This window comes from Cavia porcellus, unplaced genomic scaffold (assembly GCF_034190915.1).
Source record: "Cavia porcellus strain 051 isolate PalLab524CR breed Dunkin Hartley unplaced genomic scaffold, mCavPor4.1 scaffold_27, whole genome shotgun sequence".
NCBI lineage: Eukaryota > Metazoa > Chordata > Mammalia > Rodentia > Caviidae > Cavia > Cavia porcellus.
Window position 1 is genome coordinate 9,019,446 of NW_026947510.1, and position 17,822 is coordinate 9,037,267.

Consider the following 17,822-nt stretch of genomic DNA (forward strand, 5'->3'; position numbering starts at 1 on the left):
AAATTGACAGGAGGGGAGATGAGGGGGCTAAAGATAGTGTCCTGACGCATAGGGCATTTAAGGATGGGAAGACAAGATGCCCATGAAAAATTCAAGATAAAGCTAGCCACAGGGTAAGAAGAGAATCAGAAGAGAATGTTCTAGGGGCAAGCTAAGGAATGCAGTAGTTTCAGGAAGTGACCAAGAGTATCAAATACTGAAAAGAAATTAAGAAAGATGAGGTTGCGCTAGTCTGAGTAGTGAAAGGGAAGAGAGAAAAGTTTGGAAGAGATACAGATACAGTGACAAAAGCAGCAGGGACAAAGATGTGACAGGGAAAGATATTCTTAAGATGGAAGAGAATGATACTTCAGTGTCATAGATGCGTTTTGAAATTCAAATTGAAATTATGATCCCAACACAGGATGTTGATATTTTGTACTTTCAAATTCCTAATCAGAAATGTGATTCACCAAGTTGTTTTTAACCAAACAAAAGCAGTAGGAGGTCTTATTTCACTTTTGATTTTAGAATAAACTTTGCATAATCATTCTTTATCCAGTGTTGTTTCGACTTGATGATATATGAAGTCGTGTGATTTGATCCAATAAGAGAAAATAAGAATAAAACATGAATTGAAATCAAATATGGAAAACAAATGTTGCCATGCCAATCACCTGTGAGTAAATATACTTTGATGATAATCAGAAACTAAAAATTGGCTATGTCAAAGATATTTAATGAAAACAATGAAAAACATTTGCCCAACAAAGCAAATGTACAAAACTTTTCAAAATAAATTTAGTTATTGACATACATGGCCTCAGTAAATTCATGAAATACTAAGTGGAAACTAAAAAAAGATGAAATTTGCAAAAACAAATAAAATACCCATAAGATTGAGGTGTGGTTCAGTGGTTGGGTATTTGCCTACCGTGCACAAGGTCCTGGGTTTGATCTCCAATAACAATAAAAACAAAACATAAAACAAACAAAATCTAATATTTGTGAGTTTTCATTGAACATTGGTTTTCCAGAGTGCCTTTCCTATGTGTACATACTAGAATTCCATAGGTACAAATTATCATTGCCTAATCTATTATCCCCTGGAAGTCCCTTAGTGACAGAATGCAGAGTTTTACTGATTTCCCTTAAAAGAGATCGTGTATGTGCTCCCTACACTTACCTTTCTAAAAATCATTCTGAAAAACACTTTCTAAAAAACACTAAATGCCTGTCATAAAGAGTCACTGGTATTTTAATCATAGTCTGCCACCTAGAGCTTTTTGCCATGTAATTTTAGGTATTTCTGTTACATTTTCCTCATTTGACTTAAATGATTTTTGAAATTTCCCTTGCTTGTACTTTTCTGTCCATTTCATATTTGATTATTTAATTTCTTACTGTCAAGAGGAAAAAAATAAATGGATGCCAGAGAACACTTAAAACATAATTTGAAAAAATCATTTAAAGCATTTTGAGAGTACAGTTCAGTGGTGTTAAGCACATTTAAAGTGTTATATAACTATCACCACCACCTTTTTCTAGAACTTTTATTTTATCATCCCAGACTAAAACTCTGATTCCTAAAAACCTGTGTATGAATGAGGTTCAGAGCTGGAATTGCTATCCTCTATTTTGAAGACTCTTTACTATTTATTAAAGGTTACTCATGTAGTAGGTCACATGTTCAGGACTTTCAAGATTGTGATTGATTCAATATGGCAATGTCCTACTGACTGAAATAAATCATTAGGATTGTCGCTTTTTTATATTTGTTTCTTCTAAAAATGAAATTAATTTAATGTCACCATTAGAAAAGATATCAGTTTAAGACTTCCCTAGTTCCCCGCTTATTGTTCCATTTATCCAACTCTGTGGAGATGGGAAAGGGGTTCTGGGGAAGGAGGAACAGGGGAACTTAGCAGGGGGAACAAAATGATCAAGATGTGATATGCCTATGCACCACTTCTCCAAGATGAACAAAGTGAGTATTTATTGGAAACACGTACTAATGAAAACATGAAAGATTTTGGTGCCTTCGAAAAAAAACTTCATATGCTTCTCTATCTCTTCTGATGACTCAGTCTGAGGCCTCTGGATGAATTTACCTGGGCTCAGAACTCAGGGGGAGACAGAGCCCCAAAGGCAGGAGCTTTCACATGGGGTTTGGGAACTTGAATACCAAATCTACAGATTACAAGGTTTCTTCGGCATGAAGCAAATGATCTCACGGCTACCATGGCTTACCAGACCCAAGCCTCATTCTAAGTCTGGTATCTCTATTGGAATCTTCTTACCTCTGCTCTTCCCAGGGTACACACACACACACACACACACACACACACACACACACACACACACGTGCACATGCACACATACTCATACACAAGTCACAAATTTGGCTACAAGCAGAGTACCATTTACACCCAGTGTATTCTCTGTTATGGGGAAACATGATTGGTAATTTCACTCACACTTGTACTTTATATTTTATCTTCTGCAAATTCTTTCTAATCTCAATCTTTCAATTTTTAAAAATTAAGCTTATTGTTATTCATTTCAATCATGCAAATGCTAAAATCAGGAGTTCAATTCCTCAGGCATAGATTCGCTTCCTTAAATTATTTCACTTTGTAACTGAAAGGAATAATTAAATCCCCAAAATATATACTCATTCATTGTCATACTATTTCAGTTGAATTGAGTAGGTGGAGGAGCTAGTGAATTTATATGTTACCAACACTAACTTTCAAACTGCTTGTGCATGTTTGCTTACAATTGAGTTAAACGTGCCCTGAAGACCATGAGGAAAGAGTAAGGATGGTAGAATGATACACCTAGGACATTTTAAAGATGACTCCAAAAGTTTCTAGGAGTGGCTATGGGTTCAAGTTCAAGTTTATCTGCAATCTTGTTCTCATCTTCACTCAATGAATGGCCAGGCACTGAGCTGAATCCTGGAGAAACAGGATTGAGCAACTGTACAGATTCTTACAGACTTCCAGTAGGGTGGAAGATGAGACAGAAAAGTGCCCAACAGCTAGAGTGCAGTGCCTCATGGAGCCTCTGGCAATTGCATGTTTCTGGCATAAATGGCCTGAAGAGTGTTCTCAGCACAAGGGGTGCATGGTTCCCCACCTGACAAGGGCAATGGCCATGGCCCATGTAGAAGCAGCTGCAGATCCTTCCCTGGCTCAGGGTTGTTTCTGAGTTCTGGCTTCATTCTCTTTCCTTACTCTCCCTTTGTCCTGAGACCTCCTGACAAAGGTCTATTCCTGCTGCTAGCCTCTTTGGCTAGCAAGACAGAACCCTTGGCTTGGGAGTGTGGCCTTTTCTGCAGTACCACTCCAAGATGACACCTCTCACCCTGGCCTTCTTCAGTGCAGTTGTGGGGCAAGAAGCATCCACTCAGCCCTACCTCATCAGGCTGTCCCCACCTCGAACCCTGCATGTGTGTTTGCTTGATTTGCAAGAGGATGCTGGGTTCTGAGGTGTTCTCCACTTCTGTATAGCTAAAGAATGTGCTTGCAGCTTTGTATTCTATTATGAAGTTGATTTGCGGCCCATAGAGGAAATGATCCTTGCCATTTACTTTTAACCTCTGCCAAATGTTTAGGAGAAAGGATAAATATTCACATGAGTTCATAAAGCTCTATATCTAGCAGAGGTGCATTAGAGAACCAAAAAGTGATAACTCATGAATGCTGTTGACAGTTTTGGAAAGTCCTAACAAAGCTCAGGACAGACCTAACATAGATCCCAAGGCTAAGACTCTCAAACCCGGCTACATTACACTCTCCTGGAAAAGCAGAGGACTCTGAGTTTCAATGACAGGGGCAACTTTTCAAAAGCCTATTTGCTGAACAGTGCTCTACCAAATCCACAAACTCTCACAAGCTCAGTCCCTATGAATGAACCAACAGCTGAATCTAGGTTTCTGAATTAGATTAAAGCTTATAATGGGTGTTTTATTTATATTTCTTGAAAGCAATCACCATAGCAAGTTTTAGAAGAGTAAAAATTTTATGTACAAATGCTTCTTTGGTGTCATAGAAAGCTCACTTTAATTTTTCACAATTTGTACTGCTAAGAAATGTTAGGCATATTTGAACATCAGAAGAGACTGAACATAAGACTTGAAGTGAAAACCATACATAGCAGGGAATTCTGTTGAATCCAATCCTTCCCCTCAGTTCTGTGTACATAGAGGCAACTCACCAGTATTTTTGCAGGACTCTGTCTATGGAGCTGGACTACAGGCACATCTCGCTTCCTGACAAGATGAGGGATGGTAGAGTTTCTCAAAAATGCGCTGAGCTCAGGGGTATCCTCTGGGGAGGCAGCAGGCTGCAAACAGCAGAAGGAATCAATTGCATTAACAGTTGCTACCTTTTTATGAGATTTCAACTCCAGACAATCCTCCACACCTTACCGAATTGAATTCACAGTAGAGTTCAGACATGATATTTATCCACAGCAACTTCTATAGCAAAGTGACTTACCCAGAAAGAGCCTTTCCATCTCTGATTACAGAAGTTCACCCAGCATTGGATGTTTATTTTGTAAAAATAAGATTTTAAGCACAAGTGATTTTCCCATAAGGGCAGAATATGTAGGGCTGATTTTTCAGGCATGAACTATTGTCTTGTTATTTCCCTTTCATTATATATTAGGGCTGGCTAAACTGAAGGATATTCTGCAACAGAGAGATGCACAGTAAGGTGGAAGGAAAGTTGAGAAGTAACCCAGGGTGGTCAAGGATCTGATGTCCACACTGTTGTGTCCCTCATCTCTGTGCTTGTGAGCACCACAGGGCGAAACTGGTTCTAATGCAAATGTACTTTGCAAAACGTGCCCTGCCCTTCATCCTGTAACAGAGCTTGATTTCAGCCCATTTCTTTCACAAGTGTTCTAGAACTGGTGATTTTATCTCAGACTTCATGCTGGGTATATATATCATGGCTAAAAACTATTTTGAAAGTACCAATAAGTCACACATAATAACTCCATTCTTTTTATTGGACCAAGTAAAATACAGAAACCCAATTTTCTGACTTCCACCCAAGTCCCAACCTCAGAATTTTGTGTTCTTTTACATGGGTTTTGGTTTAAGTCAGGGGAACAATACTCTGCCCATCTCTATGGAATGAAAAAGAAACGCCTACATTGTATTGTAAGATGCCCCACAAAAGGTGGAAGGATACTACTCAGGGTATCATAAGGAACTGGACAAACCCACTGACTCCCATCATTACCCATAAGGCTAAGCCATCATTGGCGATGACTGGTTTGAGTTGCCTTGTGAAAAGATATAAACTGAGAAGCAGAGAGTCACACATAATCTTCCAAGAAGCATTGAAATGAAAGGCAAAGGAAGAGGACGTCACACAGGAAACTCAGCTGAGATCATCAGATGAAAGTATATCCAAGAACGTATCTTACAGATGCCCGAGGGAAAAAAAAAAAAAAAAAAAAAAAACAATTGCAAAACAAGAAGGAATGACAAAGCACACTAAACAAGTCCCAAAGCTCAGTAAATAAGAGTGAGGAATAGAAATCACTCACTACATAAATATCACAGATACCCTTTTCTCAGTAGAGGATATGGTGCAGGTGGAAATTAAATTGCAGTCCCTAAAGAGTTGAATGGGTTTTGACAAATGGATAGCTATTTGAAAAAGTTTGAAATTAAGCTCTTCTATCAATCATCCTCAAATCAAAGTCATTCTTAGTTGCTCTGAATTTAGAACCTCACCCAGAATTTTGTGCACCAATGCAAAACATTAGTGTAACTAGAAATACTCTATGTAAAACAGGAAAAACTAGCAATCTAAAACTTAATGAGCATCTATTGGTTACTGGTTAAATAAAAATGATACATATATCCAAAAGACTTGATAGTTTTTTTAAAGTGGTGATATAGACCTACATTTTAATTTACAAAGACTCTTGATACTTTTAAGGGAAAGACAAGTTACACAATATAATGAAAAAAATCTTTTGAAAATCCAATCATGGAGATTTGTGATATTGAGGAGGTTTTGCTAATATTGTTTTAGGAATGATAATGAAATTTTAGAATATTCTTGTCTGTTGGCAGTGTATCACACAATGTTTCTGGTTGAAATCAGAAAGTTAGAGAAGAAAATAGAAAACATAATAAATGTGTGGGAAGTTGAATTTTTTTCTTTATGTTTTCACATACGTTGGACTTTTTGGATTTTTAGTATTTTTAATGACAATTTCTAAAAATGAATAAAGGAGGAATGAGGAAGTAGAAATAAAAGGTTCAATCTGGTTATAAATGGAAGGGGAAAAGTGCTCACTCATGGGAGAGGATATAGAGCCATGCGATTTGATTTAGCATTTGTTTTGAAGATGTAGAAAATTTAATCAAGTTTATAGGATCTAAAGAAGGGACTAGTAGAGAAAAAACTATTGAAGTTGCAAGAAATGGGGAGCTTTTTTTTGCAAAATTAAACTCGGAAGAACTATCCTTCCTTTGAGAATGTTGGAGAAGAATTGAATGTGGGAGAGATGATTAGAGGTGGGCAGGGTAGAGTTTAGCGGTTTTGATGGAGAAATGGCCCATCTTGTGTCACAGTCATCTAATAGTAATGTGAAAGAAAGGGGATACAAGGAAAAGGATAGTACAAGGAAGTACAAGGATAATTCATGAAGTTAAGAGAAACCCATGAGGACAATGAGAAAGGCTGATCTTCAGAAGAGCTGACATCCTCACAACACTGGCTGGTCCACAGTCACTTCCCACCATAAAGCCATAATGGTGCCACCAGCTAAGGATAGAAAAGCCAGACTATGGAACTGTGTGTGGCTCAGATTTCAGGGCAGAAACCTGGAAGACACTGGAGAAGGAGGGTTAAGATGTCGTGAGAAGGGATGAAACTCATCTTGGATTCTGGTCTTAGTAAGGGAAGAAAGGGTGGCCAAAGGCAGTGTTGAGTAGGTTAACTGACTCAGAGAAAGTATTCATAAAAGAAAAGAAGGTCTAATGGAGAGAGAAATTGAGAACATTATAAATAAGATTATGAACTGAGGAAAAGAATGTTGAATATCTCAGAAGCAGAGTGCATAGAGCTCTTATTGAAGGGCAGTGACTAAAGCACTGAGATGCGTGTGGTGTGACCTGGGAAAGGTCAATACCACGGATGCTAGGATATTCCAGGACCATGGCAGGGCCCAAACTAGGGAGGAGGAAAGGCCAGAGCATGCCTCACAGATACTCAGCAATGGAGGATGAGATGGAAAAGTCTTTGTAATCTAAGATAGGCTGACTTTAAGCCAAAAATTGAGCATTGTGGAAATGTCTCTTATGTTTTATATCATATACTTCACCCATCTGTTTCTCTGTCAATGTATAGCTTTTGCTCTGAGACTTACCACACATACTTGCTATCTTTATAGATTGCTGAAAAACTGACCTTCGAAGTTAACTCTAACTAACCAAACTACATGGAGAAAGTAATGGAAAGAAGTAGGGACTCATTATTTTTTCTCAAATATTAGTTCATAATTGTTAGTAATATCTGTATTAGTATTAGTAGAATTTTAGCCCAAAGGCAAGGACTTCCTGTATGGTTTTATAAGATGCATCTTATTGTGTATCATCATTCATTGATATTTTTACATGGTCTCTTAATAAAACACAAGATTTAACTCTGGGCTAGACAATAAGCCCAACAAAAAGCAAAAGTTGATGGAGTATGTTTCTTCCCTTTTGCAACACTATTTTATAAGTAGTGGAATGCCACCCTTAAACACCTATTCAAAAGGTCTTCAGCTGCTTACAAACCAGTTTTTCTCAAATGGCATTCCAGAAATTATTTCAAAGAACAAAACAAAACAGAAAGCAAGGAAGAAGATATCCAAGAAATGTAAACAATAGTTAAAGTCCATTTTCCACACAAACACTGGAGCGATTTTCACAGCTGGCCATGACCCACAGGCCATGTTTTTCCTTCATCTGAGATGGAGGGAGGTGCAGGAGGCCAGTCTCCTAACACCCATGTGAGACAGATGCTCAAGTCAGGGTATAAATTGCTCAGTACTATGAGGAGGAATGGCTTCCTCAGAACAACTGAAGTTGCCTCTGTCTGCAATAAGAAAATAATAGCTAGTAAATATGTTTCTCTTTCCAGCTGGTACTCAGAATTTGACCCCAACAAGATGTTTCTATTTGCATAACTTTTCACCAAACTCTTCACTCAGGCAGGGGTTTAAATTAATGGATTAAAGGATATGGATCAAATTTATGAGTTAAAAGCCAGAATGTATAGTAAAGCTGGAAATACTGCATCTGAAAAAGGGATTTGGTGGAATAAGATTAAGGGCTCTGAGAACCCAAACAAAAGCAGTACGTGCTATCATTTTCTTGTTTAAAATTTGTATTTGGACTTCAGGTATTCCTAGCTTTACAGAGACAGTAAACTATTCTCATGGACTTCTTTGTCCGTAATTAAATCTAAGTAGAGAACAGTCCATGGGGTCTTACCACCATGAAATTAAGACACAAATGTTAAGGATTTGAAGGGAATGGGAAAATGCCCACTTTTTTTTCCTTCTGAAAAGTTGATGCAAAGAACAACTACAAGAACCATTCCATTGTCCTGGTAATGCTGTGCTTTTCTTGTCCTTGAATATGGTGTTTTACATTTTAAAATTTACACTGGTTTACCAGGTAAAGTCCCCATATCTGAAGTAAAAGCTATGGGAACCCAATTAGTTTTAATTGCATAGAATACAGATAATCTTGGAACTAGTATTTTCAAGTAATTTATCTAAGATTGGTGATTATTGCTTGTCTTAATTACTTTTCTCTCATCACTGAGAAAAATACCTGACCCTCAAATTAAGGAAGGAAAGCCTTATTTAGCTCACAGTTTGTGGAGGTTTCAGTCCATGCTCAGTTGGCTCCAAGGCGGCTGAGTGGCACATGGCAGAGGGAAAACCATTCATAGTGGCAGCAGACAGCAAAAGCAACAAGAGTAAAAAGGGAAAAAAGGGATAATGGGTGAGAAGCAAGCCACTTTTCCTCCTTCATATTGTATGGAGGCTATCACCCTAGGGTGTGTGCAGCACTCACATTGCCAGTGCCAGTACTAGACAAAGAATCAATCATAAACTCTAGATTCAACTGCCTCTGAAAAGCTTCCTCCCCAATGACTGCATGAGACTTTGGGGGGACATCCAGACACAAACCATAACATTGCTTTTAAAAAATGTATACACAGGAGCCTGAAGATGTTCTCAAGGAGCAGAAAGGCAAAAACCAATGAGTCCCAGGGAGTACGATTTGGCCCTACAGGCCCTATAAGAGCAAAGGCACAAACTCACTGGTCAAAGGGAACATTGCTGTCAGACAGCATGTGCATAGGAGGCTGGAGATGAAAGCAATTGGTAGTTGCCATTACAGAATCACAGCTAGAAGAGGAGAGAATTAAAATTTCATATTGCTCTCCAGATTAGAGCTTTTGAATGAGCTGCTAGATCTTTTATTTTCTAGAAGAAAAGCAGAACCTGCAGCAATGAAGAAACAAGAAGCAGACACAAATAGTGCTTTTGCTATGAACTCAATTGTGGCTGATAATGTTCAAGCCCCACAAAAGAATGCACAAAGAAAAGACGTCTACAAAGAAGAAAGAAACCAGTAGCTAGCACCACTAAATGGTCTTCCTTTCTGTCTTGAGTTTTAAGTTGTCTGTGTGGACAAAAAAAGGAGGAAAGAGAGACAGACAGAGGAGGCAATGAATCAGTGAGAGTTGTTGGAGACTAACTAGTGTCCTCTCATTCTGAATTGATGAGAACCAGTAAGCAGATGCATTTATGAAAGAGCAAAGTACTCTTAAGGATAAAACAAACTAGGCAAATTTGCCAAGCCACTGTCTGCCGACCCACTTGATTCTAAAAAAGCTATTTGCAGGGTTATAATCCTTGACGAATAAACTGATTCTGCTTTTTTTGTTCATGTTTGTGAGATTTGGTTGTAATTTAGATTTCCTGTGGGATTGGTCTTATTGAAGAGACCAGACTCAGTGGCGACCTCCTACTTCGCATAGCTTTAGTGACAGTTCTCACAATCAGCAGTCTTCCTGGTTTGGTCTCTGTGAAATCATTTTTATCTCAGGGCTGTTGCTTGAGTTAAACCTGGAACATGGTGCTGTTCTCTTAACACAGCTGACATTTGGGCATCACATTTGCCCTCCTAGGCACAGCCTCCTAGGCACAGCCTCTCATTCCACAGCTTTTCCCTCAGAATCTCACACTTGGCTGTGTATTATGTGTAAAAAATTCTTTGCAATGAAACATTGGGTTCTTTGGTACGGTTTACTTTTTCAACCTCATCTTATCTAATGATCATCCCTGTTTGAATGGCTTTCCAAACCCCAGAAGAAAGTCTACTAAAACAACAAAATTGATAGTTTGAAATAATTATTTTACTTCCTTTAGTATAGTTGAGAACTACTTTACCCCACTCTAAAATTTTATTCCAAGAAGGATCTGGAACAAATTAGATTTAATGAATTGGTCTGAATGTTGTAGACAGCTGAATGTCTCAAAATGTTTCAGATAGTAGAATAGGAAAAACCACAACGTTGAAATTTTCCCTCTCTTTCTTACCTAGACCAACAAGCTTAAGGACAGAACCTCTAGGGACATCTGCTTATGCCCATGAGGTTACAGAAGACAGCGACTGGGTGTGGCTATGTGGAAACCATCATGGCTAGAGATGAAACCCAAAGGCAGACACCTTTACACTGGGAGACCAATGTAAAAGTAAGGGAGGATAAGTCCCAGGCACTCCCTCACCCCACTGCCCAATTCTCTTGGCTCTTGATCTCTGCTAGTGAGAAACTGGCAGGTTGTGGAGCCCTTCCTTTCCTACAGCCATACTCACATGATACTTTCACAACTCTGGGACCGAAGTTTGAACAATGTTGAAAAACCAAGTTGAGTGAATCTCCCATGAAGCCTTACATGAGATAGGTGTGTACGTTAGCACACACATGCATGTGCACACAGACACATTCACACACACACACACACACACACACACACACATCTTCTAGTAACATCTGTGTGTATAGTTGTCCTTGCCTTGCCTTAAGTTAGTGGTAGATGCACTTTTGCCCATTGTTTCCTGAAGTAGCTACAGGTTAGAATCATCATGCTGGTGGCTCATACAGGCAGTCCCTGTACTCTCCTGAAATCTAGGAGACATTAGGGTAACACGTTTGAGTAACTGATCTGAACCACTTATTACTGTGAAAACTAAACCTCGTAGTGTTCTTATTGGGTTTCAAGAGTTATGTGAGGAAACATTGAGCCTTTATTGCCTTTGGAACACATCTTAAATTGGTAGATGGGTTACATTTCAGATGAGTCAGGCTCAGTGTTTGGCATTCAGAATACATTTCTCTTCAAAAATGATGTTTTAAATGGTAGTTGAGTCTTCAAACCATTGCAAAAGAAATCACCCAACTTAAGCCTCAATATGGTTTTGATGCCATAAAATTGTATTTGCAATAAAAATAATAATATCCAGGCCTGTGGCCATATGAATAATTTTAAAAAGTAGAAAAAAATCATTGTGTGTAGCTCATTCTCTTTAATGATCATATTTAGGTGGAAAGAGACTTAAGAAGAGGGAAATGAGGATGTATGCAGAAACTTTATAGAGATTCTGAGGGGCTATCTGGGATAGAGGCTTCAGAGTCGGTAGCATAGGCTCCTTGCAATGAGTGCCCCAGAAAATGCTTCCAAGAAAATAGAAATGGCTTCTATTTCAAAAGTAGGATTTTTAAGAAATCTGTGAGAGGGTTGTAGAGATAGAATGGAGAAGAGCATTCTTTTCCATGGTAAGTAAGCAAGATGAGACTATCAAGGAGAAGGAGAAGTTGACTAAAATGTGTGCCTGAACCCAGGAAAAAGGGAATTGGCTGAAAGAGCATCCAGTGAGTAGTTGAAGAGGAAACTATGGTGGAAGAGCCATGAAAAGTCCCTCAACTTCAGAAAGCTGGGGCAAACGTTTCTCTATGACAGGCCCAGGGTTGGTGTGGAGTGGTTCTATTAGGCCTGGGCATTGAGGAGAGGGATGGCTAATGGATGCAGAGGTTTTCTCTCTCCTCTCCCTCTCCTCAGAAGGAAACTACAGAGTGAGTGCTCTGACTCCGTGCTCTGATGCTGTAACAGAATCCCTGACGTGATCTAACTTACAAAGGAGAGTTGATCTTAGCTTGTAGTTCTCTAGGCAAGGAAGTCCAGGAGCATGAAGTTGAGCTCATGAAGGGACCACGTGTTGAGAGAAGAAGCAAGACAAGCTCTCCTTCAGGACGACCTGCTGTCACCATTGTAGCTCCACATGACTCTCTCTTGGGAGAGCAGCATCAATCCCTTCATGAGCACGGAGTCCCAAGATTCAAACAACTCCTGATGGTCCCATCATTTCTCAACACCCTGGGAGCCAGACTGAGACACTCGCTTTGGGTAAGACAAACCCCACCACAAACCATGGTGCAAATAGCAAGGAATTATACTGTAGTCCACTTGTTAAGAGCTGAGATTTAATTCTTGCCTTTACAAATACAATTCTGCCTCTCTGTTCTTTTTACTAAACTCATTTCCCTTGCTTCTTACTAAAAATCATCTGTATACCACATTTTTAAATTAGTTAACTTGATGCAAATGTTTAAAATCTTAAAATTGATATTACAATTTAAAATGTCCCAGGCTTGTCATGTTGACAACAACATACAAAAATATTACAATCTTTCACTAATTTCTAATTTGTATTTGAGACAAAGATTACCTATCTTTGTTTCTTCTAGGAAATATCAATTGCCAAGTAAGCTAACAACTACACAAGTAAATTTACTATCTAAAGAGAAAAATAATATTCAATTTTTCTGATTTGTATATAACTACTGATATACTGATTATCTATCTAAAATCTACTTATTAGTAAGAGCTTTTCTAGACTCATTTTAAAATATAATTTAAAATATCTCATTTTAAAATATGTACATTGAGAATAATTGAGAATCTGAAAGTAATGTCATTTCAATTTTTCTATGAATTCAAAATTTCAACAATTTATGCATGGTTATGATTAGTTCATAATATAACCAAATCTAACATTCAGATTTTACAGACTGATAGTTTTGTTTTTTAAGTTGTATTTGAAAAATTCCTAACCTCAGACTGATTTTTAATAGAGGTTTATGAATAATTTAAACAATAATTGGGTAGCAGACATTGCCAGGTGCTCAGACTATATTCCCAGTTGGTTTACAGGAATCTGTCGACCTTTCAGGAAAATTATCTATCAAGAATGCCTCAGTCACTGTAAATGGTTGTTAAATTACCACCGAAAAAGTAACTCACAATGAACAAGGTACACAATTACAAATTATTTATATACATATATATATAATTAATAAATTAGATATAAATTAAACATTGCACTCAGAGAAAAGCTTTCTGCATAATCACATACTTCAGGAATTCATACCAAAATATAGTACATGCTAAATAGAGCAGGATATAAGAAGACCGAGTTACTTAAATGTTTCATGTTAACATCTGAAGATGAGTTTTATAATAAGCTACTGTCCTTAGAGATCAAAGAAAGAAGGAATGGATAGCCTGGGGTCTTTGATGGCAGAGTTAGGACTCTGCAGAGTCTACATGTGGAATACTGGCATTGTGTCCTTGCAGCTACAAGGAGAATGTTGGTTCCTCAATGAAGCTGTCTTCTGAGGACAGCATCTGATTTTCAAAGTTTTGTTTTGGTTTTCAGTCAACTGTGACACTTTCAACGGCTTAGAATAATTTGTTTCTTTCCTCTCAGAAGGAACCTAAGCCAAGACTGAATCTTCATCTGGATAGGGTCAGTTCCGTGGGCATGGGAGGTTTGGACTCTGTTACTGCAGTACGGAGGATTGAACCTGCACCCTTTGTACTGATCTAGATCCTCTTCTCTTTTAAAATATTTTGTTTTGGGACAAATTGCCCAAACTGGGTTACAACTCATGATCCTCCTGCCCCCACCTCCCAGGATGCTGGAATTATAGAGGTTCAACAACTTCATCGCTTTCAGATACTAATTGCAGGCTCCTTTTGGATCCTGCATTTTAATAACACCCACTCAGGTGATTCATATGCATTTTAAGGCAGTAGGGCTTCAGATTTTTCTATGAGCTTCACTACAGTGGAGTCCTCATGGCATTGAGTCAACCTTTGGTAAATTCTCATATTTTACCACTTACTTGTTCTTGGTGCCAGCTGGAAGATCCCACTTGGCCCAAGATCCTCATGCCTTTTGTCAATATACCAACAAGACTTTAAAAATAACATTTGGTACTAATTCTCCAAAGCATGACATATCTATTTATGATTTTGGCTTGGTTATGCTAGTAGTCAAACCATATATAGAAGGTGTATATTGAAATGGGCTAAATAAATGACAGGTTACTGTGAGCAATAAAACTAGGAGAAATTTAAGTTTTCTGGGAATTTTTAAAATTGAGTTCAGCACATTATAGAACTAAAAGAAAAAGTCTAGTCAATGATCACTGAAGGAACTTACAATTACTTTATTTTAAAAAGGCATAATTTTCATTTTTTCTTACCATAAAAATAATAAAACTACTGTCTTGACTGGATTCATACCTTTATATCCTGTGGGTTGATATCAGGATTTGTTTGACACTGCAAAGGTCCCAGAGTTTGAATATGAAAAATATAGAGGAGAAACTCATCCCGTGCAGAGAACGGCCAGCCGACTTCCAAAATGGTGTCACTGATGGTGCTTGGTCCAATATTGTGCAGCTGCAGGCAAGTGACACATTATGAAATGACAGGAAGATGAAATCCAACTCTCCATACCCTGGAATTGTTTTGGAATGCATCTACTTTTGGTGTTAAGTTACTAGGATTATGACTCTTAATAAGAAAATAAGTAAAAGAAGAGTCCAAATGGGCAGGAAGAACTCAGAAAGCAGGATGTGCCCGTGTTTGGAGAAGACTCCAGCCTGAGGATCTCTGAAAGCGGATTTCCTCAGTGAAGCTAATACTGATCGGGCGCCATTATCCAAAATTCTTGGGACTGTTTCAGATGTTATATATCGGAATATTTGTATATACATAATGAGACTCAAGTTTAAAGGCAAAATTCACTGATGTTCCATATATATCTTATGCACATAGCCTGAAGGTCATCTTAAACAGTGTTTTTAATGTGCTGTTCTTTTGCACCATAATCCATAGCATGAGATCAGATATGGAATTTTCTATTTGTGGCATTGTGTCATGCTAAAAAGTTTTGGATTTGAAGCATAGTACTTGTTTTCAGGTTAAGGATATTCAACCTTTATTAACTATGTCTATTTACCATGACTTTATACTAATTTAATAGTAGCGCTAGAAATGCAATTTTAACAATATGCTTTCAAAACTCAGTAACTCTTTCTTTCCACTGGCATCTGCCTCCTCTTGACTACTGACTTGTCAATTGCAACCATATGCGATGCACTCTCTTTCACCCCTTGAAAAACTAGACCTCCATCAAGTGTCAAAGCCCATCTGGGCTTGCTGCTATTCACTTCCAGGGTGTGTTTCAAAGCAGAGATTCTACTGTTTTAATATCAAGGTAAGAAGGGCCATATCTCATAAAAAGATGAACAGTTTTCATGCATGAATTCCATACTAACAGCGCACTAAACGGTAAGCTGAAAACACTGTGTTCACAATTTATTGTGGATTTTAAAATTATCTTCAGAATTAACAGGGATCTTTTTCTCCCTTACAGCTGTAGCAATTATGAATAATTAATTTTTTTTGTTTATTAGGTGACTGATCAAAGAGCTATGGCATCTAATAAATCAGTATATTTTGAGACATGAAATTAACATGTAAAAAACGTGAAGATTACTTTTAGTACAACTGGTAATTATCCTAACCTTTTATAATCAATTTATGCTAAACTTAAAAGCAGGACTGCTTTAAGTCTGATTGAATCAGAATATTTTCACAGATTTTAAAGGCTCACTTATCTGCTTCTGGAAAATATATTACTAAGCAATGTACTCTTTCCAATCTCAGAATGAGGTATGTATTTCTAAGCTGGGTTATGATACTGAAAAGCAAAATTATTTTTATCTCTTTGCCAGGCACTCATCTTATACATACTTTTTTTTTCTGCACAACAGAAAAACATTCATTAAAGTTTCTACCAAGTGCCTTGGAGTTGGTGACTTTCAGATTAAGAAATAGATGATGTTTAGAGATGTCTGAAAATGCGGAAAGAACTGAAAAGAAGTCTAGCAAGCAAGTCATTTTTGTGCATGGGCTGTCCAAATATTAAAGAAGACAAGAAAGAATTTTCTAAAATTCTTTTAGAAGAGCAGTACAAAATAAAATGTTTCCTACCATGTAATGGCTCTCACCACCAAGAAGCAAGTGAACAAGTCTATGAGTACTGACACCACCCACTGAGATAGGAGAACATAATAACTTGCATCTAGGCAGCACATAAAGCGTAGACATTGGGTTGATGTTTTAAAATATGCTATATGTTTAATTAGCAAAGTGCAGAAGAATAAAACCCTAACACAGTTTAAACATAGAAGAGAGCTACCTCATAAATATGTTCCACCAGTGGTCCAACTTCCTCTTCTTTGTGGGGCTCCTTTTCCGGTTCCCAGTTATGAATGGGCAGAACAACTTGCTGAGGGTGAGATACTCTGGAATATAAAATGGTGGGTTAATTACTGATAAGGGCCTAGGTAAGGAATATTTCACCTCAGTGCACACTGACAGCAGGAGACACACATGTCTCTTTATGTATTTGAGAATATATTGCCTACATGGAGAAAATTCTGGAATTGAAGTTTAACAAATGACTAAAATGATAATGAAACATATACTGAATGCTTCTAATTAGTAGTCTTTAGTTCGAATCGATTTTTTTATAGTATCTCATTTCTTTAACACTAGGGGGCAGAGCAGAGAGCAGCTCTTGAATAACATACTCATACATAAATATATACATTTATCTAGCCTGTGTTTGTGTATGCACATCTGTGTGTATACAGACTGCATACTCTCCCTTTAAGAAATATAAAGAAATGAGACCTTTGTGTGTGTGTGTAAATATCTAATAATTCTGTGTGATAACATTTATTATCTAGTTGTAAAGAAATAATGCTTCCAATTAAAAACTTCAGAGTAGAAAAGTGATCATCATATAGCTCTTCTTAGATAATTTCTTTGGCTTTCTTCAGTGCAACCAGACCTCCTGAGAGCAGGTGCAGAGCTAAAAGAAAATAAAGCCTGACATAGTCCTAGAATTGTCTTACAGATAACTCAAGGGTAAGAAAGAGTTAAATGGTGTTATCATTTAAAAGGAGATAAACTTAATATTTGGGTACACTTTTCTGCAATTCACACCTCCAGGACATTGGAATGAATAAATTCATTATACAGCATTATTCCACATTAAAAGCAGACCATAAATCAAATTGACATTTAAAATAAAGCATAAAAAGAATGATTATCAAAAAATCCAATGCTTTGTAACAGTGTTTAGGAATACATGGATTCTTAAAAGAATCCTTAGACCTTTGGCTAAAAATAAACAGAAAATATCTCTTATGGAAGTTAAATATCTCAAATGCCTATAGGGGTATCCAATAATTACTTCATAGTGATCATTTTTCTCCTCCTCTGATAAAATTGCTTCTGAAGCCCAAAGTATAGAATTTATTGGGTTAAATTCCTGCCATAGGGTAAATAATTTAGGGTTGGTCCGTTTCCATTGACTC

General features: G+C 37.5%; 1 protein-coding gene across 2 annotated transcripts in view; it reads right to left on the minus strand.

Annotated features, from left to right (window-relative positions):
- Positions 1-17,822, minus strand: part of Itga8 (integrin subunit alpha 8) — a 171,465-nt gene that overhangs the window by 26,227 nt on the left and 127,416 nt on the right. For both annotated transcript variants that reach the window (XM_003462769.5, XM_063237857.1), the window contains exons 24-26: positions 16,637-16,742; positions 14,671-14,829; positions 4,201-4,329 (exon numbers count right to left, since the gene is read on the minus strand). In XM_003462769.5, coding sequence (XP_003462817.1) covers positions 4,201-4,329; positions 14,671-14,829; positions 16,637-16,742 — 394 coding nt within the window. The remainder of the gene's footprint in view (positions 1-4,200; positions 4,330-14,670; positions 14,830-16,636; positions 16,743-17,822) is intronic.